Source organism: Ctenocephalides felis, unplaced genomic scaffold, assembly GCF_003426905.1.
Source record: "Ctenocephalides felis isolate EL2017-DRISC unplaced genomic scaffold, ASM342690v1 CF-g0.4_SCAFFOLD_01170, whole genome shotgun sequence".
Taxonomy (NCBI): domain Eukaryota; kingdom Metazoa; phylum Arthropoda; class Insecta; order Siphonaptera; family Pulicidae; genus Ctenocephalides; species Ctenocephalides felis.
In genome coordinates, this window is record NW_020537324.1 from 45,837,340 (window position 1) to 45,865,160 (window position 27,821).

The 27,821-nt window shown below is 28.5% G+C and overlaps 1 protein-coding gene across 1 annotated transcript; it reads right to left on the reverse strand.

Annotated features, from left to right (window-relative positions):
• Positions 1-938: 938 nt before the first annotated feature.
• Positions 939-27,821, reverse strand: LOC113367309 (putative uncharacterized protein DDB_G0282133). The gene is made up of 22 exons (XM_026608923.1): positions 27,526-27,821; positions 26,464-26,549; positions 26,105-26,391; positions 23,907-23,982; positions 22,821-22,963; positions 22,251-22,432; positions 22,051-22,181; positions 21,224-21,325; positions 21,022-21,128; positions 16,899-17,000; positions 16,581-16,817; positions 13,070-13,280; positions 12,530-12,597; positions 11,786-11,883; positions 11,411-11,546; positions 7,173-7,348; positions 6,659-6,866; positions 5,313-6,247; positions 4,426-4,575; positions 3,087-3,177; positions 1,643-2,737; positions 939-1,192 (listed from the first exon to the last, which is right to left on the reverse strand). The coding sequence occupies exons 1-22, from the start codon at positions 27,781-27,783 to the stop codon at positions 939-941; spliced, it is 5,133 nt and encodes a 1,710-aa protein (XP_026464708.1). The 5' UTR covers positions 27,784-27,821.

The following is a 27,821-nucleotide window of genomic DNA, read 5'->3' on the forward strand; positions in this document are numbered from 1 at the left end:
ACTATATAATATATAGTTGCATTCAAGAACAACTATACAAATACACCTAAGTCTGTTTTTACACGGAGATTGGTTCCAGAAGAATCCGTGTAAAAAAAAAAACGTGTAAAAAAAGACATTGATCTTATACAAAAATGGGTGATTTGTTCCTAATCTCTAAAACCTATTAAAATTGGTGAAAAACAAGAATTTTTAAGAACAAGAATTAAATTAGTGCTATTCACATTTGCTTTGACCAGTAAAAATTGTTTGTACGCGCTAAAGGGGAATTCACTTAAATCTTTAAGCTAGTGTTTGCAAACTATCGATACTATCGATGGTTCCAGACTTTTTTCTTTCATAAATACTTTTTTGTGACTTCGCAAAAATTTAATTTGACAAAAAAAATATAGGTACATAAAATTTCAAATCGTGCTAAATGGAATAAATTCGTGTAAAAAAAATTAAAATATTCAATTTTCAAACCGTGTTATATCAAAACCGTGTACAAAAAGACCGTGTAAAAACAGACTTAGGTGTATAATATGTTGCAACATTTGAGAAAGTATCTTTAGAATTTTTTAGATTTGCTATGTGGAGGTGATAGTATAAACAACTACGTCGCAGTATATTTAATGTTAAATATGAATAATAATAATAAATGGAAAAATTATCTTCTGTGAATAAAAAAATATGCATATATATACAATTAAAATTGTAAACCTTACACGCTTGACTCCAAATAACATTCGACAACTAGATGAAAAATGATTGAATTACTGAAATGAATTAAAAATAAGATTTTTTATGATATTGTAAATTTTATTTAAAAAATCACAGAATATACAAATAAAAACAACTGCTTAAGAGATTTCATCTTTAACTTATTTGCTAATAGTACTTAAAATACTGTTTCTTAGACAATAACAAAAAATAACATTTCGTAGGTCAATAAAAAATTAAAATTTTTTCTGTGAGCAATTGTTCATTTGATACCTCTGCAAATTCGAAACATATTCATTCTGACTGGAACCATTCTCTGATGCACTTGAAGCCTTTTTCTTTACAACAATGTCATTCACATTCAAATTAATTTTAGGTTTATTTTTTGGGGGCTCAAAGTAATAATTAAACCTTTTGAAAGATTCAATGTCACGCTCTTCTGATTCTAATTCACTGAGATTCACCATTTGGTTTGGTGCAAATATATTATCTGTAAGTACAATAAAAATAAATGAAGGACCAAATATATAAGTTTTTTTTTTTTTGCAGAATTAGAAATAATTATTAAAACAAAATATTTGATGAGTAACGTCAATTCAATAGGGAACAATAAATCGTGTTATTGTAATTATTAACAATTTTATATGTCCTAATTGAGAATAATGTTTGTAACAACTATTATAATTAATAGTACAATACATATGATATATATATGTATATAAAATAGAAACCAAAAATACAACAATGACTATAAAATAGATAAAAGTTATAATATGAATATATAATGCTTCTAATATAAAAAATTCTTACTTATGTTGATAGTAAATATAGCCAGAATGAGAATGATGGAATGAAAATAAGGCAAAATTTGAATGAAACAAATTTAAATTATTGTACAAAATATAGGAAATAAATTCTATCAATATTGTGTGATACATACCTACAAGATCAGAGTCCTTCCGCGCCTTTGTATTTGTTTGCCCATTAACAAAACTAGCAAATGGGTATGACTGATAGTCTACTGGATTATTAACAGTATGTGATCGAGTAAGAGTGAGCTCTTCTCCTATATTGCCATATTTACCATAGCTTTGTTGCATATTAGGCATTTTAGTGATTTCAACACCATAATCATTCTCTTTTAAGTCATGGGAACTGGATTTATACATAGAGTCTGAAATATTATGAATCGTCACTTGACTGTTCAGTCTTTGCACATTTTGCCCACTGAGATAATTATGTGAAAAAGAATGAGAAAATGGTTGCTGATTCATATTACTGGAACTGCTACTAGAGCAAAATCTATTGTTGTCATTAACTTGATTATTATGCATCGATGCTTCTTGTAAAGAATTTTGGCTAGATTGAGAAAAATATGAAAAATTATCACCATCAGTACCGACAGAATTTGAGTTTGGACTATGTTGATTGCCAAAAGATGTATAGCTTCTAAATCCTGAGTCATTTTTGTTGCTTACATCATTGTTTTGAGCGCAGATTTCATAAGAAATATCTTGCAAAATATTTCTATTAACAAATTGCTGGTTTGTAGCCTGAGTAGAATTATTTTCCACTAATTTAATATTTTCATTTGGATAATGATCTACTAAATTGCTAGATTCTGCATTAGAAAAATAAGAAAAGTGTTCGGCATCTTGAGATGGAATTTCTGAATATGGATGTGGTCTAAAATTAGTAGCTCCCGTTGACATGGCATGCTGCAGAGCGGGGCTACGTATCGTAAACATACCATCTTTGTTTTGCGTAATAGAAGCTTGCTTAGGCATCGGAATAGGATTATAAGGCAGTTCAGGTTGCACAGCACTATACTGATCTGATGAATTCGATCCTAATTTTAATATGTTGTTTTGGAACAAAGGATTTCGTAAAGTGATCATTTTCGGCTCTTTTGTTTTATTTGATCCAGATTCATTTTCAGAATTCAATGCACGGTTCTTGTTCTTTCTGCGACTCTTTCGACTTGATTTAGTACCAGTTGTAACAGCCGAGGGAACTACATGAACCTTGCCATCATCTAAATAATTTATTTTATTTTAATATTGCATTCATTAGTATAGTAAATAAATATGTTCTTTTATATGATAAACACAAATTCTCAAATTAGCAAGGATGTGTCAAGTTACATCACACTTATAAAATATTTTAGAGATTTTACTCAGCTTTTAAAAACATGTGCAAGTTATATTGAACCTTTTACTTTTATACAATTAGGAAAATAATAGGAAAATAAACGCATTATCAAAGCATAATAAGATAAAGGGACAATGAATCGTGATAAGTTATGTCTTAAAAACTTGTGTTTAAACGAACAAAAGCATAGGCTGAAAATTAAATTTGAAGTATATATATAAAAAACACTATACCTTTTGTGGGTGGTGCTTGTACAGGATTTGCTATAATCATTGCATATTCTTGCATTTTAGGAGCATTAGATAGAGTGGACGCATTGCTTGCCTGAAAATTAAATTATATAATATAGGTAAGCGATACAAGGACAACTAATTAATTATTTTGAACAACTGTAGTAACATATATTTCACAAACACGTTTTCCTAAATGTCCCGCAATATTAAAACAAACTAGTATAAATAATCGTCTTAATCAATAAAATATAAGTTAATTTATGAGTGATTAAAAGAATTCCGTGTGGATTTATTACACATCATTGAAAACGAACGAACACTCTATCGTTATACGAAGTAAATCGTCTAATTTTAATTTTAACGAACGTCAAAAAAACTTCACTTTCTCAAACTTTGATGAATTAAACTACCTGTCGTAAGGCCGTAATATTTCAGTAAGTTTTATAAGACCACGTTATATATCGCCAAAAAAAGTTCCATAAAAATTGGCTTAAATTTTTTTCAACAGTTAATAACAAGAAAACGACTCGGTAGATTTTCACCTAAAACTAATTCAGCATGAGTTTAAATGTGGACGAAAAGTTTCCCAAATTACAAAGAAATGGCTTGGCAGATCGTCGCACATAACTGACAAACGATAGTCCTCATTGAGATACATCGAATGGCTTTTAAATTTCTGAAATCGGTTCAGGCGTTTTTGAGCAAACGTCGATGAAAGGTCTAATTTTGACAAATGCCAAAAAAATGATACTAATTTTTGCAAACTTTGAAGAATTTTTATAATTAAACGACTCATCGTAGGTCCGTAATATTTTAGTAGGATCTATAATACAATTTTTTTTTTTAACATGTTATTACAAGAAAACAGCCCTGCCGATCTTTACCAAAAACTAGTCAGCACGATTCCCAACTAATATCTTTCGAACAGTTCTTGAATTTTCAAAATCGATTCAGAATTGCGGGCTAAAACGTGAACGAAAAATTTGAATGGCCTGATTTCGCGAGATAAACATTCTTCTTTCGTCATGATAAAGCATCAGTGCACGAGTGTAGCCAAGTTAGAATTGATGGGGCGCCTCTGATACTTTTCAGATGATTTTCTCAGCGATTATTATCTGTTTACTACATTTAAAAAATATCTTAACGCAAAAAGATTTCAGAACAATGAAAAAGTTATTACAGTTGGACATGCTTTTGAGAAGCATGAAGAATCTACGTTGGAAACTAGCTTATCTTAATTAGAACAACCTTAGGTGAAATATTTCAGACTATATATCTATGCAGTATATTATATATACATATATTATATATAAATGTATTAATAAATATTTGTTTTTACCTGTAAAGTTTTGCGTTGTTGATTAGCATAAGCAGTGACGGCATCAACTTTAGTTAAGGTAATTCCAGGAGGAAGTTTCAGCCTTTCAACACCAATTCCCTGATTCAGTTGATCCATTATACTGTATTCATTGTTCTTTCCACTTGGTATCTTTTGAATAAAAATATAATACTTAAAATTAAAAACTTAAAACTTAAGATTAAAAACTCATTGTAAAAAATTCTTATTAATAAGTACATAAACCTAAATTAGCTAATTAAATTTCTCAGCAAGATCTTCACAAGAGTTTTTGAGAAAAACATTTTACTTGAATAAATAATAGATTAAATTTTTGGGAAGCCAGGTCCAGCAGTTTCAAAGCTCCAATAAAAAAAATAAGTTAAAAAAAAAACGGCCACTATACGTATGCACATTCAAAGATCAAATATTTTATGAATACTTTAATAATAAGTGCAAATTTTGTTTACATTTCTATGGGTTCCGCATCAAGAATTATAATGTGGAATCGTTAGACTGATGCGGCGCCTACGCGCTTTGATATTTTATCTCTATAAAAGCCCACTTTGAAAAAAATATTTTATGGTACAGGTTTAAGTTCCAGAAATTTGCCTTGAGGCACAATGCCTTCAAACAAATGCCGATTAGTTTTTATTGGCACTGAACTCAAAATTTAGTATCAACTCAATGAACTCAAATGTTCATGATTCATATTCATAGTTCATTTTTAAATATACTATTATTTTAGAAAACAAACAGCACAAAAATAAAATTATTGTTTAACTGAAAATATAGAGTTACTAAAATTATAGAGTCAAAAAATTTTGGTATGGATAAATTATTTTAAACTACATAATAAGAAGTCAAATCCGAGTTATAAATTGACCTACCTTTGAATTAGCTGCTACATTATTGCTATTACTATTCTTCGCAATTGTTTTTTTTGCTCCATTGATATTATTTATATTCAATTTACTCATATTCTCTCTAGTAATCTCTATTGTAGTATCTCTTGAAATATTTAGATTTTCAAATGCTTTATTTAATGTTTTATTGACAGTTTGACTTTGATCTTGCTTATTTTTGTTTTTCTTAGATTTATTATTTTTTTTGCTCTTTTCAGTCTCATTCAATCCAGAATTAACCTTTGAAGTATTATTATTCGAACGAGACTTGTTATTGATCTCTATCCACTCCTGTGATGAATTTGGATCGTAATCATATTTTTCAGAAGCCTTTGGTAAGCTTTCAACAAATTTTCCTTTTTCTGATTTAGCATTTATTGCACTTTTATTTTTTGTTGTAACTTTGTCTTTTACATTAGAAGTTAACTTAGTAGTAGCTTCCAGTTTTTGTTGCTTAATATTATTATCTTCTATATTTTTAACAACTTTTTTGTCTTTTTGTTTTTTATCTTTCTTGCTATTCTTCTTTTCATTATTAGTAATATTGACTATGATTTCATTAGCGCAACTTAATTTATCATCAGTCTGACAAAATTTATCTTGGCATTTTGGTATCTTGCTCAAATTTACATTTGTCAGTTTTTGTTTTGAATTATTAGAAGTTTTAGAACTATCAGTTTCTATTATATTTTCTTTATTAGATTTATTAGAAGTCTTACTATCTTTCTTAACATTACTTTTAACTATTTTATCATCAGTCTTTTTGCTTATATTATTTATAGAAGGCTGATTGTTTTTATCATTTTTCTTTTGCTTAATTTTAGTCTTAACTTCATCTAAGATAGGTAATTCTGAATTTGTGACAGATACTGAAGCATCTTGTTTACCCTTTTTCTTCTTTTTCTTCAGGGATTCAGATTCTTAAAATATTTACATACACATTTAAAGCATCAATAATTAATATTTGATTAGATATATAAATTAATACAAGAACAAAGACTTGTGCATAAATAGATTCCTGTAAATTTGGACAAAGTGTAAACAAATGTTATTTACTGCCATTTAATTAATGATTATAATTATTAAATTAAAAAAGAGATTAAGGAAGGCAGTGCACAAAAGAAGAAAATACAGAAAATCCTTGAATATTTTAAAATATTATCATTGTTGTCTCAAAATAACAAATAATTGGCTTTATTAAGTTTAAATTTATATCTTATTTATATATAAATCAAGAAGTTTTCTTATCAAAATATCTCCAATATTAAATAACTTTACTTAACTCTATGTTTTACCTTAACAAAAAATTTAAAATTACCACTATGATTTACCTGGAATGATTTTTTGGCCATTTATGAGGGTATAAAGTAGTTTATTCTTATCAGGAGAACTACCAACAGCTGTTACAGCCACTCTAGGAACATCAGATGTGAGCAATCTGATGTTAACCATACCGTCACTGCAACTTTGTGATTTTACTTTCAGTGGTTCTGCTGCGATATACATTTGTTTAGGTTCTGGACTTCTTGGCGTAATCACCTAAATAACATTTTTTGCATCTCATTATTTTATAAATGAAAGTTGTTTGCAAGGTTATCATGATGATATGATTCATAAATTTTACAAAATTATTTCTTCAAAAGCACTTATGTATATGTATATATGACAAATTATTATTTAATAAAAATAGTACTATGTTATTTACATAAAAACACCAGACTCGAACTCGAATTAATAAGCGCATCTGATTTTTTTTTATTATTAGTTTTGGAAAATGCAACTGAAGTACTAAAAATTTTTACTTTGCTCGAACATTCATTGACAAACAATAGTATTATTAAATACCATTTCATCTTCGCGCTCCTTGTCAGCAAGCTTTTTAAGTTTTTGTCTGGCCTTTTTTTCTGCTTTCTTAGCTGGATCTTTCTGCTGTTTGTTTGTAGCACCTTCAATCCATTCCAAAAGTTTGTTCACATCACGAGTTTCCGTACTGGTAGGACATGAACTCTCACGACTTGGAACTGAAATTTAAAATAGAATTTTTAAAGTATATGACTATTTTTTATATGATGAGTTCTTTAAAGGTGTGCGTTTCAATATTTGTGGGATAGCACTGTACCAATAAACTGTATTTGTTTCTTAAAATGTAAATCATACTAAATTACTGTAAACTTTTTAGTTTTTTTTTTGGAAAACTAGAACATTACATGAAAATATATAGATCGTTTAGCTCACATGATTCACTTTTTTGTCATTTGTCTAATTATGGCTAGATGTCAAGAGGACGTCATAAAAGCAACACAAATATACAATAAAACTGTCTAAAAAAATATGATATCTTTAACTGTCTAAATAAATATTTATCTTAAAAATAATATGACATATGTAATGTGTGCATATTCAGTGCTCCTTCACCCGAAAAACTAAAAAAACCTTTAGTTGCATTAATCTAAATTATTCAATAAGAATTCAGAAATAGTTTATACTGTTAAACATTTAGGTAACATCAAGAGCACTTTTTATTATCAAAACTCCGAAACTTTAAAAAAAAACTAGTTAAAAATGGCATTTTGCCCTGAGGCACGTTGCATGAACCCGAAATATGTAATAATTGACTGTTTACTTCAAAAATAAAAATTTCGCTTTCGATTAAATCTAACAATTGCGAATTTCAATTGATATCTCGGTATTCCCTATATTCGGTATTCGGCATATTCGGCACTTTTTTATTCGGCCGAATGCCGAATACTTAAAATCAAAGGCGCCGCCGCCGCCCAGCGCAGGTTATATTTGGGTTTCATGCAGCAGCGGTGTTAGGGTAGGGCGCGGTTGGGCGACAGCCCAGGGCGCCGCTGATATGGATCTTGGTAAATGTACAGAAATATTGAAGAAATGATGCAATTTCATGGAAGACTACAGAAATACAGGCTTTAAAAGCGCTATTTTAACTGCGAAGGCCGAAGAACTAGAAATTGAACCTATATTTCAAGCTACAACAAGAATTCGACGTATTAAGCGTGAATCTGGTGACATTGCACGCGATGACCCTATAACTTCTCCAGAATTTTTTCAACTCTCTTTTGGACACTACATTGATTATGATTAATTTCAGTCAATGAAAGGTTCGAACAGTTAAATGAGTACTCGGAATCTTGGTCTTTACAATGTACAATATTAAACAGATTCCAGAAAAACCCGACCTTGTCATGCTCAAATTAACTGTATACTCTAAATCAGACATAGATATTTGTATGTTGTGTGATGAACTAGTAAGTCTGATATCCTTTTTGCCTGAACAAAATGTAACCACATTTCATCAAAGATTGCAACTTACAAGAACTGTATCCAAATGTATAGATAGCATTGCGAATATTATTAAACCTAAATAAAAACCTATCTTCGATCAACAATTTTCCAATCAAACTTAGCAACTTTGTCAATTGAAAACGAAATTGCTGAAAACATCGACTTTGACAACCTTATAAAATAGTTCGCTGATAGAAAGACCAGAAAAGTAAAATTTTATTAGTGTTTTTGTAATAAATGGTTATTTTTTATAATAAATAATTATTTCTTTTAATAAACGGTTATTTCATTAAATGTTTTCCCTTTTTTCGAATGGGTTTGAATTGCAGTTGAAGGGCGCCGTAGAAATCTCACCCTGGTAGTGTAAAAACCGGCACTGGTTTCATGCATTAAAGAGCTTACGATGTGACATTAGGTTTAGATAACATAAGATTGAAGATGAATTCTTGATCGTATACATAATAAATTAAATTTTAACGACTTGTCATTTATTATTATAAATGAACACGTCAAATACGCCCTTCTGAATACTCATCAAACAATATGTTACTGTTATATTTGTTATTTTTAAAAGAAATCAATCAATGATTACGCTCCATATATAGAGTTAAGAGTTCATCCTTATATATGAATTCATTTTCTTTTCTTAAGAATGCTTAATATAATATATTAAATCATGACAATCAACAAAATTTCATTTTCAATTTTTGTTTTTGATAAAAAATGAAGCAAAGTATTTATCGGTGCCAAGTAGAGTTTTTTCACAAGCTTTTCTCTGAATCTGGAAGAAAAACGTAAACCACTTCCAAAAATGCAAAAAACAAGTTTTTAATTCTCATCTTCCAAATTTCTAATTTTTTCTAATGCTTAAGTTTTCTAATATATAAAATCAATGATTATTTAAATGTTCGTAAGTTTTTTTTAACACTTCCACTCAGGAGCCTGACTGCAGGACGGTGTGCTGGGCTCGGTATATTATAGTGCTATACATATCTCACAACTCGGAATTTAGTATTAGTTATTGTATCAGATTTTTTAAAAATATGATAATATTGCTTTTAAATTCAGTTAGTATGATGATAGAACAGAAAATTTGAAAAAAAAAATAAATATGACAAAAACCATGTTATTGTTTTAGAAATGTGTATGTATGTATGTATAATATGCATATGTATAATACATTACATTGCATATATATATAAATAATATATAAAATGAAATCTCTAGTAACATTTATATCTAAAAAATAATAGTGCTTATGAGCTATTTAATTAATTTTATCATATTTATTTATGAAAATAATTATAAATTAATCAATAAATGAACTTAATAGTGAAGTAATTTCAGAAGCATGAAAAAATCACACGTAAGTTTAGCTCGCGACGACACGATTTGCCGCCGGAGCGGCGGCATCCGAGTCGAAAGGGTTAAGTTTTCGGTACTCGGCCAAATAGTACAAATGGTGTCGAATTTTCCAAATAACAGAAAGTAACCGAATAGTCATTGCGAGCCTAAGCATAAAATTTGAATAAACATGTAGTGAGTTTTCAATATAACAACTACGAATATATCATGGGAGTATGCCGAACATTCTATTCGTTGCAAGCCTAATTTATATGACTACCAATTTTTGTGGGACTGTTTAGTGCATGAACTTTATCGCCATATTAAATTTTATGAAAAACATCGAATTTTTTTTATAAAGATAAATTATTTTGTGTAATATTAAGCATCTGCTATAAGAAAATATTGGCACCATTACATATATCATGATCGTAGTTCTTCATATTATTTTATCATTTAAATTAATATATTTTTATACAACTAGAGAAATTATTTTTCCGCTAATTTCAAAAAATGGATTGGTCGATCTTCTCGCAAACCTAATCGCAGTTTTTCCTTATCGAATTTATTCCAATGGCTCTGAAATTAGTGAAATCCAAATTTGATCTTATCACACCACAAAGCGACTTTTGACACAAATTCGTATCATATTTTTTCAAAGTTTGATGAATTTTTAAAATTAAACGACTTATCGTGGGACCGTGATATTTTAGTATGTTCATTAGGACCATGATGTCTATAAACATAAAAAGTTTCATGAAAAACAATTACAACAGTTAATTACGAAGAAACGGCACGATTTCCAAATATCTTTCGGGCGGTTTTTGAGTTTTTATAATCGATTCAAAATTGCGGGCTAAAACGTGAACAAATTTTTTTTCACTTTTTTGCTGTTTTCGTATTAATTATTATTACGGCTCGGCCGATCGTTGCGCAAAACTGGCAATCGAGTTATGTCGAATGGTTTGCAAAGCATTGAAATCGGCGCAGTCGTTTTTGGGAGAAGGTCGGCGAAAGGTCAAAAATCTGTTTATACATACACATGCTTTTTCCAAATTTGGTCTCATTCGATTCAGAATAGCTTGAAACGTCGAGAAAAACATAAAAATCGAATTTTTTAATAAAAAAAACTTCGTCTTCGGGAAGTTAAAAATTATTCTGAGAGCCGTAGCCGTGAATATTAATTGATACAGAGACATTTTCTTACGTGGTACTAATTTGTTTAATATAAAAATTTGCGAAAAAAAGTCGACTTGACCACTAAAAAAATTTTTAGTTATTCTTACTGAATATTCATTCACTATCAGAACTGAAACAGGAAACGAGAAAAAAAAATAAAATTAATATCTCAGAGAATAAATATTTTTCAAAATTGAACATTAACCATACACCTCGGAGCCAATTAGCCAAATGAATAATTGAATGATATTCACCTTTTGAGTCCGAAGATGCTACATCAGCGCTGATTTTAGAAGCTGCTGTATTCAAAGCCTTAGTTTTATTTAGTTTACCACGTAATCTTTCACGAGCTTCATTATATTTTCTGTTTACAGGACTTGAAGTGTTTGGCTGTAAAACAGAAATTAAAAATTATATATTTATAAAAACAATTAATTAAAGTTGAAAATATAAAATTTAAATGAAAAACTAAAACAATAGTAATGACGACAAAAATAATTATATTAATATAAACATATTAAATTACAATATTAACAGACAATAGCACATATTTGTAGCTAATATTTCCATCTTCATTGAATGATACGTTTCTATATTCAAATAATTAGTGAGAGATTTAAAATACTTACCGGAGCTCCATCATATACAGAACAGTAACAGCATGCGCATCCTTTGTTATGCGTGTTCGGCGTCCAATGAACATGGCCATCGCCTTCACCTCCGCAACCTGGTGTTAATAATTTCTTAAGTCCAGTATACTTCAATTGAATAAATAATAAAATGTTCCCGATATATGTAAATAATCAACTTATTGAAGAAGAATTCATTTTCAAAGAAATTATCTGCTCGCATTGCTCTTAAATTTTAAAAATTTGTGCGTTCTTCAGAAAACATCGATCTAAAGTCAAAATTCGGCTTACATACACAGGCAATAAGTAAGCTATTGTTAGCACGGTATATTTTATCGAATTTTTATAAAACATTATTAGATTTCAATATTTACTACATTTGTGTAATTAATTTTATTAAAACTATATTCTGCATTATATAGTTTCTATAGAAGACTTATACTTCCATCCAAAAGCTTGTTTCAGGTATATACGGGTGCTTCAAAAATGTATACACACTTTGAATTTCCATAGAAAATTTATTTACCGTTCTACAAAGTTAAATTTCAGGAAAATAGAAAGATGAAAGTCCAATGTAAATGAAACATAAATAACAAATATATATATATATATATATTATTGATATATAATAATATATGTAAGATAATACTCTTACATAGCTATCTGTAAATTTTATAGCATATTTGTAGGCAGCATTTTATACTTATAAGTAAAAAATAATAAATTTATACAAACTTTTCTTACAGTTGTGTCCATGAGTATGTGACTTATTTCCATGAGGTGCCTCAGGTTTAACATTTCCTGCTGAGGAACTAAAATATAAAATAAAATCACACATTTTTTACATTTTAATACTCAAAATGGACCTGATGAACCTGATTTTACAAATTTTAATTTATAATTGAGTCAAATCATTATTCATTTATCATTGACTATTTTGTTACTTAAAGCTCTAAAATGTTTTGTTAATTTTATGTTAATATGTATACATAGATACGATATGGAAGTATACTTCTATGTCACATCAACGTTGATTATTTGATCAATCAAGCAATTTAAACAATGTCACATAAAACAATGTCAAACTTGTTTCTGCGCCCTGATTATTAATTTTATGAAATCCAGACAATTCAAATATGTTTTAATACCAGAAAATTACAACCAAAAAACAAGATTATTATTAAATAGACCCATACTCAAAGAACATTTACGATTTAGAGATTAAACAAATGTCTAATATGTCTAATTTCATAAGGAGTAAAATTTTTAGTTCATTTTGATTACCTTGTTTTAGATTCCCAATCAGGCGTGTAAAGTTTTCTTTTCCCATGTTTAGGGCACGAGGATATTTGATTGGATTTGACATTTGGCGCAATCGTAGGTGCACTATTTTCTCCAGATGATAAACTATTTAATCCTGAATTGCATGTCGGACTGTGAATTGGAATTTTTTGCAAAACTTTTGCCTTGTGATGCTTTTTACAATCTGAAATATCTATAAATAATAATGTGAATAATAATAATGAATCATATTCATAACGGCGTTTAGGAATATCACAATAAAAACAATATGAACTTCAGTTAAAAAATAAAGTGATGCAACAATTCCTTCCTTCCCGTCCAACGTTTCATTTCTTAAGGAAGGCAATCAAACACGCTGTCAATTTATCGAGTGTATTCCAAACTCAATATTGTTGTTGTCTAATTTCATTTTTTTTTTAAAAAAGATAATATTCATATTTAATAATAGCAAGTTTCTATATTTTATTTATTTTTATCATTTCATAATTTATCACATTTTTTGTTATTTATTTTATGTATATTTTTTGAAAGAGCCAGTCAATTCAAGATGTGAAACGATTTATTAAAAAAACTAGTATTGCCGTACCGTAATTAGATATTCGAAGAATAATAATCCGAAATCAATAAAAAATATTGATCAATCAATAATAACAATTGTTTCAAATGTTTTCAAATAGATTATTATAAAATCTACAAATTTCATCTTTCATATTTTATATTGCGACGACCTTATAGCAAACACTTAAGTATGCATATATATAAACAGAACCTAATCCAGCTCAGTGCGAATAGGACTGACTGAGAAGGACCTGTCTCATATTTCAAAGAATTATTTAGAATAACGCATAGAGAACAGATTATTTTACGCAATTAAGCGAGCTTTCAGATTTTTGAAAATGAAAAAAACTGTATATTTTTCATAAAATCTGAATACTTTTCGATATATTTAAAAAAATAGATTTTTTTTAAGTTGTGAAAACTTTAAAATTTTGAAATATTTTTAAAATTTTAAAACTTTCGAAAAAAAAATATCTGAAAAAAATTGATTTTAATTTTGTAAAAATTTAGTTTTTTTTGAAAATATTAAAATTTTGAATTTTTAAATAATTAATCAATTTTAGAAAAAAAAAGTAATTGTAATCGCTAATCCTGCCTGCCTTTCACAAAAACTAATGAATTTTTCACACTGACAAAAAACAAACAACATTCTTTTGAATCATTCTCATTCGTTAAACATGACCATTATTTGGCACCCTTTGCACTCTGTACCCTTCGCAAACTAAAAGACTAACGTCTCGTGCTCAGTACAAGGCGAATACTTTTTGAATCATTCATTTCATTTCGATTGATGCACGTAGGGGACATTTGTTTGAACAAAAGAAGTAAATTCCAGAAATAATAACTTTAAAAAAATGTCATTTGTTGCACTTAGTATTGATGTAAAATTGATAAGTTCAGTCCCAAAGTATATTGATGGACTGTTGCGTAAAAAAGCAAATATCTAATATTTTTTATACAGGAATTTTTCCAGAGAACCTAGCAGGTAATACAACTAAACAAATCACAAATTGGTCAAACAGGAACAAGCTATAGATTCATACTGTCAATATTTTCAAAAATTGTAGAATTATTATTGTTAAAATTATAGTCACTAAGAATTACACAAGTTTCTTCAATGTTAATAACTATTTTGTAAAAAATAAAATGTATACAATCGACTTTTTGAACTTTATGTATCAGTCACTGACAGGGTACTATTTTGCAAACTCAGTCAAGGATTTTTTAACAAATTGAAATGCTATGGATTTGGAAGCGAAGGCCTTGCACTTATGCATTTATACCTCAGTAATCGGTATTAGTCTATCAAATAGAATAAAAAAAAAACGAAGTGTCCTAGCAAAAATGAATATAGAGGTTGCTCAACAAAGTATTCGTGGACTCCACCTTTTCATTATATTTGTGAAAGATCAACGAACATAAGCTATCAAAGACAGAAATATGGAGGCGATTGGTAGACGATTGCGCCGCATATAAGCATCGCAAATAAAACAAATCAAAATTGTATTGAAAAACAGTAAAATAGTCCACATCAACTTTAGTTGCAGAAAAATGCATAAAAAGATTTATACAGGAGATAAATATTTGGGTTAACTATAGACAGTTTGTTCTTGCCTAACCTAAGCACACAAATGATATGAACTAAGTTTTTAAAATAAGTATATGCTCTCAGAAGAGTTAGATTTATTATAAATGAGGATGTACCACTCGGCACATATCTCCAAGATAAAGGATTTATAATCGGCAGACCTTTGTTTTCTAAATATCAAATTCACTACCACGCAGACAAAAAGAACAACGTCCTCAGAGTTACGTCCATGGTCAACATTAGACACACGCATAACAGGAGTGCTGTTGCCACCTTCAAAAACTAAAGCTCAAATCTTCGCAAAGAAACAACCTAGGTGTTGACATACATAACAGATTATTCAATAAAAGAATATGTAGAAGCAGGAACGTTATCAAAGCGACGTCAGGAAATATCTTATAGAGCATCTTATTTATTTGATTAATGAAATATTAAACTAGATGAGTTATTAAATATCATCAATTAATTAATGAATATTGTTAAAAATGATACCTTTTTCTTAAAGTACTCTTTTTTTACACTTTTAAACTTTTGGTTGAAAAAGGCAATTCATTTATAGCTGAATATAACAGGAACGCAACTTACATTACTATGTATATGAAATACTTACATTTACAATGAATTGCATAAGTTCAGTAAATAGTGTCAAATTACCGACAATTGAGATAGCATAAGTATTGAAATGTCCGAAGAACGCATCTGTCATATATTATAAAGCTTTGAAACTGAGAGAACTTACAAACTGTTTCGAATACAAAAACGTATTCTAAAAAATATTTCAAATGAGGAGGTAATCATTGTTGTGATTTATTATATTTATTTTGTACTGGCTAGTAAAGTGCAAACAAATTCAAAATTGACGTGATCTTCAAAGTTAATCTACTACAACCCGTTTACTTTTACTCGTTTAATAACCACTTAATGCTCACATTTTTTTTAAATTTACTGGCAAAAAATCATTATATATTTTTATTATTGCAATGTGTTCAGTATGGTTTAGTTCATAATAACAAATGAGGGAATCGAGTCGCAAACCCAAAAAACGGTTGATGTATAATTATATTTGAAGCATTAAAGTTACTGATTTTTTTTACATTAATATATATAGTAAAATATAATATAAAATTTTATAAATCTCTTTTGGTGTTCCGATCGTCCAACAATTTGCGATAAGTTTAACAATTTCTATAAACAAACTGAGTTTATTCATGTGCAAATTTGCTAGTTTTGCACGAAGGAACTGAGTTCGACAGTAAGTATTAAGTGGTTAATATCTATGTAATATTTTTTTTAACAATCAATTAATATTTGATTTTAAGATTTATTGATTATGAAATAAGTACGTACTTATATCGTCCAAATTTTCATTTGGTATGATAAACTGTTTTGTTGGTTTTATAGTTTGAAGATTTCCACTATTATCCAATTTAAGATTAGAAAGAACCTTTGAAGCATCCTTGCTGAGCAATGATTTATTTTCAACATTTGATTTCGAGGTTAGTTTTTTGCCATCTCCAGGTAAGTACACGATATCACCACGTGCTGTTGAAGATGCTTTAATATTGGTACTATCAACATTGCCATCTGAAAATTGAATAAGAATTGCCCTAATGCATTGATACAAAAAAATAATTTAATATATTAACAAATTTATGCAGTTTGTACCTGTCTCTTTGTTTAAAACGCGTATTACTTCTTCAGAAATACAAAGGTCAGGCGAAAAACATTGGCAGTTTTCTCTGTATGTACATGTTTTAGACGAAGAGCCTTAAAATTAAATATAAATCCAAAGTCTTAAAATATCGAATCAAATATACGGAATATCTAATAAACATCATTACGTAATTATTTTTAATGTAATGTAATAAATTTAAAAACTAGTACATGCAAATATTGACAACAATTCAAACTGTTACAGATTTTTTATCTAAAAATACTTTTTAAGCTATTGTAAATCAAATAATTTTTAAAAAAAGTTGTCATAGCAAGTAATAATTAATAGCAATGCAATGCAACTGATGCAAAAATTTAAACAAATATCAGAATAAAATTTATTATCATCGGCTGATTCGCCAGCAGTGGCTGTTGGCCCTTCGTAACTGAAAAAGGTTCTAAGCTTTCTCTCACATGTATGATCATATAAGACATGTAGTGTCGTATAAGAATCTGTTTATTCTCAATACTAATACTGTTTTGGGAATATCGAATATCGAATATGAGAAACACAAAAAATTGCCTTTTGAAGATATTTAAATAAAGCAAAAACACAAATGTTGAAAAAAAATTCTATGAACATAAATGGAGTATAAAAATACAAATATTTATAATATACAAATAATTAACTTCCCGTAGGGTAGTTGTAGTAATGGGCCGAAAATCAAAAATGAATTTTTGCATTTGTCCACGTTTTGAAGGTTCCTGAACATTTTGACATACCTCAGAGAAAAAATGGATGTGTGTGTGTGTTTTGTATGTCCGCATTTTTTCGTCCACGTTTACGGGCGCACGGTTCAACCAATTTGAATGATTCGAAAAACATTCGATTCCAATTGATAGGGAGATGTGCTGATTAGTTTTTGACAAAGGCAGGTTTAGCTGCTCCAAAGATACGGGGCAAAACCATTTTAAATGTATTGACAAAATAAAGAACTGATGAATTTTGGGAAGGCTAGTCTAGCCGTTTCGCAGATCCAATAAAAACAGTAAACTAGTGGTGCATGGCATCGTGCCTTAAGGCAAATTGCTGGAACTTCCCGTACCGTAAATATTCGAGAAATTTTAAACGTTTTCCAATATATTATTACAAATACTTTCATTATTTTTGCTATCTTGTTATATCTGAGCAAATCAAATGTAAATCATAAATCAATTTATCTCCAGAACATAACAATCGTCATTTCATTTCGAATTCAATTTCAAAAAAAAAAAAATAGTTGCCTAATTTACACAAAATTAAAAAAGTGCTCCGGTATAGTCACAGCCTAAACATTTGCAAACAATTCTGTGCGACATTTTCACTTATACTGTGCTTAGCTTGGCGGCATTTTCACATTTTTCAATAGTTTTCACAAAATTGGAAAAGTGCTCCAGTACATAAACAGTCTAAACGCACTTGCGTAAACATTTGCACCAGAGTGGCGCTAAGACTGGGCTTAGCCTGGGTAATTTTTTGAATTTTTAATCCAAAATTACAAAAATATTTTTTGAAAAAAAAAATTAGATACAAATTTTTTTTCTCAAAGGCAATAATTTTGTTGAAACAAGCAGAAAGTTCTTTGAATCATTTAAATCGGACGCTTAGTTCTCTCAAAAACTGCCATTTTTTTAACATTTAGCTCTGTATCTCCGAAACCGCTGGGCCTACCTTTGCCAAAAACTAATAACCACTTTTCCCCGTCATTTTTTTAGATCATACAAATCGGATGATCCGTTCCCTCAAAAACATTTCTATTTTCTGCACTCTTTGCTCCATATCTCCGTAACGACTGCACCTGCCTTTGCCAAAAACTAATCAGCACATCTCTCTATTAATAGGAATCAAATGTTTTTTAAACCATTCAAATCGGTTGATCCGTGCGCCCGAAAACGTGGACGAAAAAATGCGGACATACAAGACACACACACACACATCCATTTTTTCTGAGGTATGCCAAAATGTTCACAATCCTTCAAAACGTCGAGAAATGCAAAAAATTTCATTTTCGATTTTCGGCCCATTACTATAACTACCCTACGGGAAGTTAAAAAAGCCATTTGCGGACAAAAGTGATTATTGGACCTATGCACATCAAATTATCAGATATTTTATATATATTTTAACAATAAAAACAAATTTTGTTTACATTTATATGGGTTCTGTACCAATGTTTATCCGTTAGACTGCGACGCGGCGCTCACGCGCTTCGATATTTCGTTTCTACGAAAACTTAATACTTAATACGAAGGCTTAATATATAAAAATTGCTTTAAAGAAAGTTCAAAATTTCCAAAATATTTCAAAGCATAAAAAAACTAAAAATTTTCAAAAAATCTTGGTTATTTTTTAAAAATTGGTCTAACAATATCAGCCAAAAGAAATAAAATCAAACGAAGAAAGATTGTTTTCAATATTATTAAGGTTGAAGATGCATTTTTATCAAATATATTTCAGTATTTTGCATATCATAACTGTGATACTAAATATTGAAATAACTGATTTATTTTAAAGAACAATTACAAAATCAGAACTACTCACAAAATTAAATTATTTTTTAACTTCCCGAAGGAAAGGTTTGTTTTCGCGACAAAATCCGACTTGTTAATTTTATGTTCTCTTAACGTTTCAAGCCATTCTGAATCCAATGAAAACAAATTTGGAAAAAGTATGTCTATGTGCATGTATGGCTGTGCGTATGTGTATGTGAGCCGATTTTTGACCTTTCGCCGACGTTTTCTTAAAAATAGCTGAACCGATTTTAAAAAGTTAAAAGCCATTCGATATATCTCGATGAGAACAAGAGTTTTTCAGTTCTGCGCGACAATCGACCGAGCCATTTCATTGTAATTGTAAAAAAAAAGTGTAAAATTCGTCCATATCTTTAGCTCACAATTCTGAATCGATTTTAAAAATTCTAAAACCGTTCGAAAGATATTGGTTGGGAATCGCTCTGATTAGTTTTTAGTGAAGATCGGCCATTTTCTTGTAACTAACCGTTAAAAAATTTTTTTTGTCAATTTTTATGAAACATATTTATAACGATATATTTCATGGTCTTAAAGAACATACTAAAATATTACGGCTACGCAATAAGTCGTTTAATTTAAAAAATTCATCAACATTTGCAAAAATAGTCAAAACTTGTATCAAAAGTCGTTCTGTGATGTGATAAGTTAATATTTGAATTTCATAAATTTAAAAGTATAAGGAAGAGCCACGATAAGGTTGGCAAAATGATTGTCCAATCCATTAGAAATGGCTTTGAAGTTAGCCAAAAAGTAAGTAAGCAGTCTACAAAACATTTCCAATTGTGTAAAAAATGTTACTTTAAATCATTAAATAATATCGAGGACCACGTACATGATTTACGTAATCGTCCCAGTATTTTCTTGAAGCAGATGCTTAGTAGTTCACAAAATAATTTTCTAAAGAAAAATGTTTTGATGTTTTTCGTGAAATTTAACATAGTGATAAAGTTTATGCACTAAACAGTTCTACAAAAATTGGTTGAATTATATAAAGTAATTAATATTTGGAATGATAAGCTATAATTTTAGGACATTCAAGCATATAGTGATAATTTAAATGTGTTTGATAGATATCAATTGGAAATCATAATATTTGGATTCAATTGAAAACAAAAAACTTTATTCTCAAAATAAACAGTTGAAAATTTTATCTAAATATCTGAATCTCAATTTTGGTCGATAATAATCAACAATTGTCAATTATTACATATTTCGAAAAGTTCATAGAACTTGCTTTAAGTCAAAATGCCACTTTCAAGAATTATTGACTAAGCCTGGTATAGATTTTATCTGGTATAGACTTTTTATTTCATCATTTGCTGAGAAATAAAAAATATGTGAATATTGTCCCTTTTTCCGAATTATGCTTATCCAATAAAAACTATCAAGTTGCTGCTAAATATGCATTATGCCTTATAAGAGTAAGTAATGAACTTACACTTATAATGCATATGAAATTGTTTTTATGATTCAAGTATATGGTTGATTATAATGCATATAAAATTGTTTTTGATTCAAGTATATGGTTGATAATCATTTGCAGATAAAGGAAGTATAATCTCACCTGCATTTGTGACATTGGAACACTTGTTACAAGTAGAAGTTAAAACAAAATTAGAGTTACTATTCTGGGATTGCATGCCTACTGGCTCTGAATTAGACCTCTTTATCCTTAAAAAAAAAAAAAGTATAGTAAAAGCAATAATATGGTATTTCAAAACTAATTTACTTGTGTAAATAATTGTAGTATTGCAAAACTAACTTACTTGTGAAATTTTAACTTCTTATGCTTTGTTTCCAAATCTAATAACACCTGATATCGATTATCTAATTTTTTTTGCTGATCTTGTGATACCAACTGATCATTGCTGTAAAGAATAAAAAATATACAAATTGTGTTTATCTTAGTAAATATTTATTGACTGCGTAATTCTGAGCTCAATTTATCAATAGTTTTAATAACTGATTTAATTATATTATATTTAGCTAGATAGCGCAAATTGGAATGTAAATGAAATTCATCTTAAATTTTTTAAATATTTTCATTAATAATCATAATTTGTAATTAAAATATTAGATATGTATAGATGATTTTTAGTTACAGAGTTATCGAATTATATTCTACATAATAAGCTCACATCAATAATATTTGAACACCTCAATATCTGGAACTTAAACAACAAACGTATTCTTTTGAAATAATTATTTTCTCACTAAAACTGTATCATTATTGGCCCATTTCATCTTTTGTACAACCTTTGATTACTATTTTCGCAGTTATAAATTGACAAATTAATACTTATGATGTATAATTAAATTTCAGGTTTTATTTAAATCTTCAACAACTATGTATATCATGAAATAATATTCTTTCAGCTACTTGTTATAATTAAGCTTGACAAGAGCCCAATATAATATTTAGAATTACTGATTATGAATTGCTTATTTATAAACTCAAAAATAGAAACTACAAATCATTAAAAAAAATCTGCTTTTTCAATTAGATTTTAGTATTAAAAATTTTATCGAATTGAAGACACCAAGTTTGTAAAAAAGTATTTTCATAAAAATAATAAATTGCACGATATCTTACTTGTAATCTTCAATCATTGCACTAACATCATACCACATTGCTGAAATTAAAGTCATTTCACCATCTAATTTTATATAACGTTGTACCAAATCATCTCTCTGCAGCTTAGCACCAGTTTGCACTTGTCGACACTGAGAATTCAAAATTTAATTGCATAAAAATGAAATATTGACTTTATTTTTTTGAACTGGTGTACTTACCTGAGATATAAGTTCTAGAACATAAGGTTGCATTTTCATATGAATGCATTCCAAATAAATACTTCTATTCAATAGATCCCATGTCAGTGAAAATTTTGATAAGTGACCTCTTTGCAACTGCATTAGTATAGGCGCAACACGTTTGGCAGCAGAACATAGATTTTGATAGCATTCCAAAATAACTATTTAATACAGATATTCATAAATAAGCAATAATCACTACCAAATAAATATATATGCGTGTGTGTAGGCGATTAATAAACTAAATCATATAATTTTTTTTATATTTAAATTTTTTCAAAAGATATTTTACTATTTAACAAAAACTCTTATTATTAAAAGATCACAATCATTTCTACTTTCATAATCTTTTCATTACTTGAGAAAGTAAACAGCTACTTAAGAATTTAAACACTACTGACAAGACCAAATTTAAAAAAAATAATAGCAAATCAAACTTATAATACTCTCCACAATTGATGAGAGTCATGATTCTGATGCAGACCAAAAGAACATGAATTATTTTGGAACAATATATAAAACTGGTTCTTATAAATATATAAAACTTACGATCAATGAAAAGTCTGGAATGCTTGGTATCATTATTGTGATTTTTCATAAACGTTTCTAGATGATTATATAAATTTGTTATTATGTTATGCACTTGTGTTTCCAGCTGCTGGAACAATTTATGCGGATTCTTTTCATATAACCTGTTAAATAATATTAAATAAATTAACATTTCATGTTTAAATTAATCTAAATGTTTATTTAAATTTTTTTTTACTAAATTTTATATGTATGGAAAAATGTTATAGATAAATCATAATGCAAATATAAGGAAACATTTCATTTGTATGTTTTAGCACTAAATGTGTATCTCCAATCAGCATTTCTGAACTATTTACAAATAAAATTATTAAACCAGATTATGTTAATTAAAGATAAATTATTTTTATTTCCACAAGAAGAATTTAAATAATTGAAACAATAAAATCAATATTGTGCCCTAAATAAAATATTAATTGTATAATTGAAAGTATTGTGAACATATTAAACATTTTTTACAGAATTGTTTCATTTGGTTTGGAATTCATTCGTGTTAGGAAATAAAACAATGTCTAGTTTAAAAAGTTTGTCCTTTTCTTATCTTAGGTAGTTATGCTTATTTTTTTTTTTTTAGAAAAAGATATTTTCTAACAAAGGTTTTCTTTTGGTTTATAAATTTGATCACTATTGGCTCCTTACTTCCATCATAAAATCAAAAACAGAAAAATATATAATTATCAATTGTGTTTATAAAATTAATTTATAATGATTGTATTGTTGTTACATTAGGTAAAGTTCTCTATACATCATTAAGATAATAAATCAACATAAATCAAACAAAAATCTATATTATCTGAGGGGCTAATTAATTTTGAACACACTTGTAATACAATTCAACCTTTCATTATCTATAAGAAAATATTTAGTTAAAAGGATCAGAAGCAGAATCGTTTTTACTTATATAAATTCTTCGTGTGTTAATAAATTAAGCCCTATCATTCGCTTCATATGTAGTTGTCAATATTATACTAGCTTTATGTTTCATTTCATAAGATATCACAGAATTTTAGGATATAACCGAAGAGTAGAAAGTGTGTATGAATTTACCTTTCAACTAGATATACTACTCTTGCATCAATACATTTTGGATTACGTAATTTCCTTGAGGTGTGATGAGGATACCCTAAAAATAAAATAAACTTAGTGTATATATATATATATATATATATATATATATACAGTACAGGCCAAAAGTTTCCGGACACATGAAAAAATCTCATTTTCTGAGTTTTTAGCAATATTTTTCATATATAAATAATTTTATTCAAGTTAGTTTTGTACATTCTACGTAGTATTAATATTTAGTGACTGATCTGTAACCAATTTGTGAGAAATGATGGACTAATTAGCAATGAAAATGTTAAAATGTCACAGTCGATTTTCCTGAATATGACCACCCTTTGCTTTGATCACTGCAGCGCATATTTTTGGTAATCTTTTGACGAGTTTTTGCAATGTTTGCGCAGGTATGTTCTTCCAGGACTCGTTAAGGCAATTCCACAGGGCAGCAAGGCTGGTTGGATGCAAATCCTTCACGAGGCATTTAAGCTCGTCCCACAACAGCTCTATTGCATTAAGATCCGGCGATTGTGCAGGACACTCAAAAAACCACTTCTGCGAACAGTAAATAAACAAAAGAGATTGCGATTTGCCAAAACCCACTTAAATTGGACCATCGATCAATGGAAATCAGTTTTATGGACGGATGAGTCAAAATTCGAACTTTTCGTAAATCATCGACGTAGGAAGGGTAATTAAAGACTCAATTCTAAGTGTATTTCGCCAAAGGTGAAGCACAGTGGTGGTTCAGTGATGGCTTGGGGTTGTTTTAGATTCAATGGAGTCGGATCGCTTGTCAAAAAAGATGGAACTTTAAAGAAAGAACAGTATCATACCATACTTCATCGCCACGCCATTCCATCTGGTCTTAATTTAATTGGTCCAAAATTTATTTTTCAACAAGATAATGACCCTAAACACACTTCCCGACTCTGTGCCAATTATTTGAAGCGAAAACAAGACGAAAAAATACTTCAAATAATGGATCTTAATCCAATAGAACTGTTGTGCATTTGTCTGACTGATTTGCATCCAAGCAGCCTTCCTGCCCTGTGGAATTGCCTTAACGAGTCCTGAAAGAACATACCTGCGCAAACATTGCAAAAACTCGTCAAAAGATTACCAAAAATATGCGCTGCAGTGATCAAAGCAAAGGGTGGTCATATTCAGGAAAATCGACTGTGACATTTTAACATTTTCATTGCTAATTAGTCCATCATTTCTCACAAATTGGTTACAAATCAGTCACTAAATATTAATACTACGTAGAATGTACAAAACTAACTTGAATAAAATTATTTTTATATGAAAAATATAGCTCAAAACTCAGAAAATGAGACTCGTATATATATATATATATTGAGGATTTTATGTTTGTTGTTGAAACATATTGAATTGAATAAAACAGCCAATGTGTCGAATGTAGAAATGTTTATTTTAAATTTTTATACGTATCAAAAATATTCAATAAATTTATGAAATTTCAAAAAAAATATTCAAAAATTCAAAAATGAATCAGTGAGTGTACTATCGGATATGAAGAAACGTAAACTGTATTAGACACTTATTAAAGAAAAATTCCTTTTGCACAAAGTCATCAAAGAAAAAACAATAAAAACTGGACGAAAACTAAGATATAAGAAGAATCTAAATGCCATACAACTTAGATGAGAAGAGATAATTAAGAACAGAAAATTGAAGTTCATGACATAATACACAATATCATGAACGCTAGTGTTGAAAAATAAAAAATAGAAGAAAAAAGGAATGGAATAAATACAGTGCTCTCCTACCATGATTATACTATCAGACAAAATACTAATAATAATGAAATAGTTATAATATTTTGAACAGCTTTTTAGCACTACTTTTGTTTTTGCATACCCACTGATTTGCCTTAAAAAGAACAATAAGTGAAGAAGCATAGTAAATATCTTTGACACAAGCCTTATTTAATATATATCTAATTATTTTGATGACAGAGACGGCTATCGAAAGCTTTGTACATAATAAATCCATGTTGTTTGGATGAATCATTATTGCAATGAAATTAATTAATAAATGATGGAGTAATATAAATTTCATTATTAATTCGTTTACACTCCAAAGAGTACAGTAAAAAAGCAAGCAAGTTCCTTTTATGTCAACTCGAAGTTTTTACTCTTTCAATTATATAATAATTTTACCTGATGGATCTACACAACCACATTGACTACTTAAATTAGTTTCTTTTAGAGTTGCTTCGCATGCATCACAATTAGAGCATTCATCACTATCATTAGCGTAATCCATTGCATCATCTAAATATAAGTCTTCTGGCCTTTCATGGGGTGAACATGTAGAGTTGCTACAACATGTGCATAAAAGAGTTTTAAGATCATTTAATTTAGCTTCGTAAAGTCCTTGTATGATGCTTTGCAGTTCAGTCATAAAAGCTTGTAGCACTTTATACTGTTCAAAATCTATTTTATCACTGAAATAATGAAAATAATTAGCAACATTTATGGTTTATATAAAAAAAGCAAAAGCCAAAAGAAATAATAACCTCTTATTACAGCATTGGCTAACACTATTATGATTTTCGTTTGATGTAGCTAATGCTATTTCAGAATTGCATTTAGCATCAGAAACCTAAAATGAAGAGTTTAAACAAATTATACATATTTCTTTCATGTCCATTTCAAATCACTAATAATAAAAGATATATATCAACAAAACCAACAAAAACCGGGACTAAATTCAAAATGTATGATCAAATTTTTCATTTTGTTTCATCTAGTTAAGTAGTATGTTATATTAACTTTTAAACTACTTAACATGCATTTAACTCTATTCAGTAATAGACAAACAACATTGTCAAGAATATTTCCTCCACTTTATAAATGTAGTAAGAGTAAATTTAGGCTTTAGAATCAAGATGCTTAAAATTGAAAATTATCGATCACTACTTTAGAATTATTAGACATATATTATGACAGTTTTGTATGTTAAACTGCAGCAAAATTTTTACTCAAATTTCATAGGAGCCTTGACTTTAGTTGTATAAAAAATGTTGCTATAAAATTCCAATACAAGATGTAAAGTTAATCGAAAACCAAAAATATTACATTATTATACATAAATATATAACACAAACGTGGTAAGCTTCTAAGAACATATCGAGACCTATTCATTTTAAATGAGCATGATTATATAAAGCACATCAAATGGTGTTTGTGAAAATATTAATCATATTTAAAATTAAATATCAGAAACTGTTTAGAGGTACTGTAATTTAACCTATAAAAGTGAAACTTTGCACAAAAGTATTCTGATATACTGCTTTATAACTTTTTAATTATTTGGTATACAAACTCATTTATAATATTCTAATAGAAAATATAATAATTTTTGAAGTTACTTCTAAATTATCAGAGAAATCATGTGCAAATAATAATACTGAAAAGATTATTTAATATGTTGTGTTACTGTAAAATAAAATATATGGCTGAATCTAAGTAAATTGATTATGTATCAAGCATACTCTTCATAGAAATGAGAGTTTTACTTTCATTCATTGAGATTGTAAACAATATGTGTAAAAGTAACCTGCCAAATAAAACTATACCTTCTCATTTACAGCTACATTGGCGTCATTTTTCGATTCCTCAGATTCGATAAGGTCAATCGTAGTCACAATTTTATCCATAATTGGATTAACTTGAATTTTGCTCATGTTTTCAACAGGCGAAGCATTCATATGATTTTCCGGCATTTTCATGTATTTGGAATCATTTATATTTTCTTTACTAATCACATCACCCATGTTGCGAATAATTTGATTAGTACAGTTTTGATGAACAATATTTACATTTGTCACATTCATTATATAACAGTTATGATCTTCTCGCCAAATACTAAGTT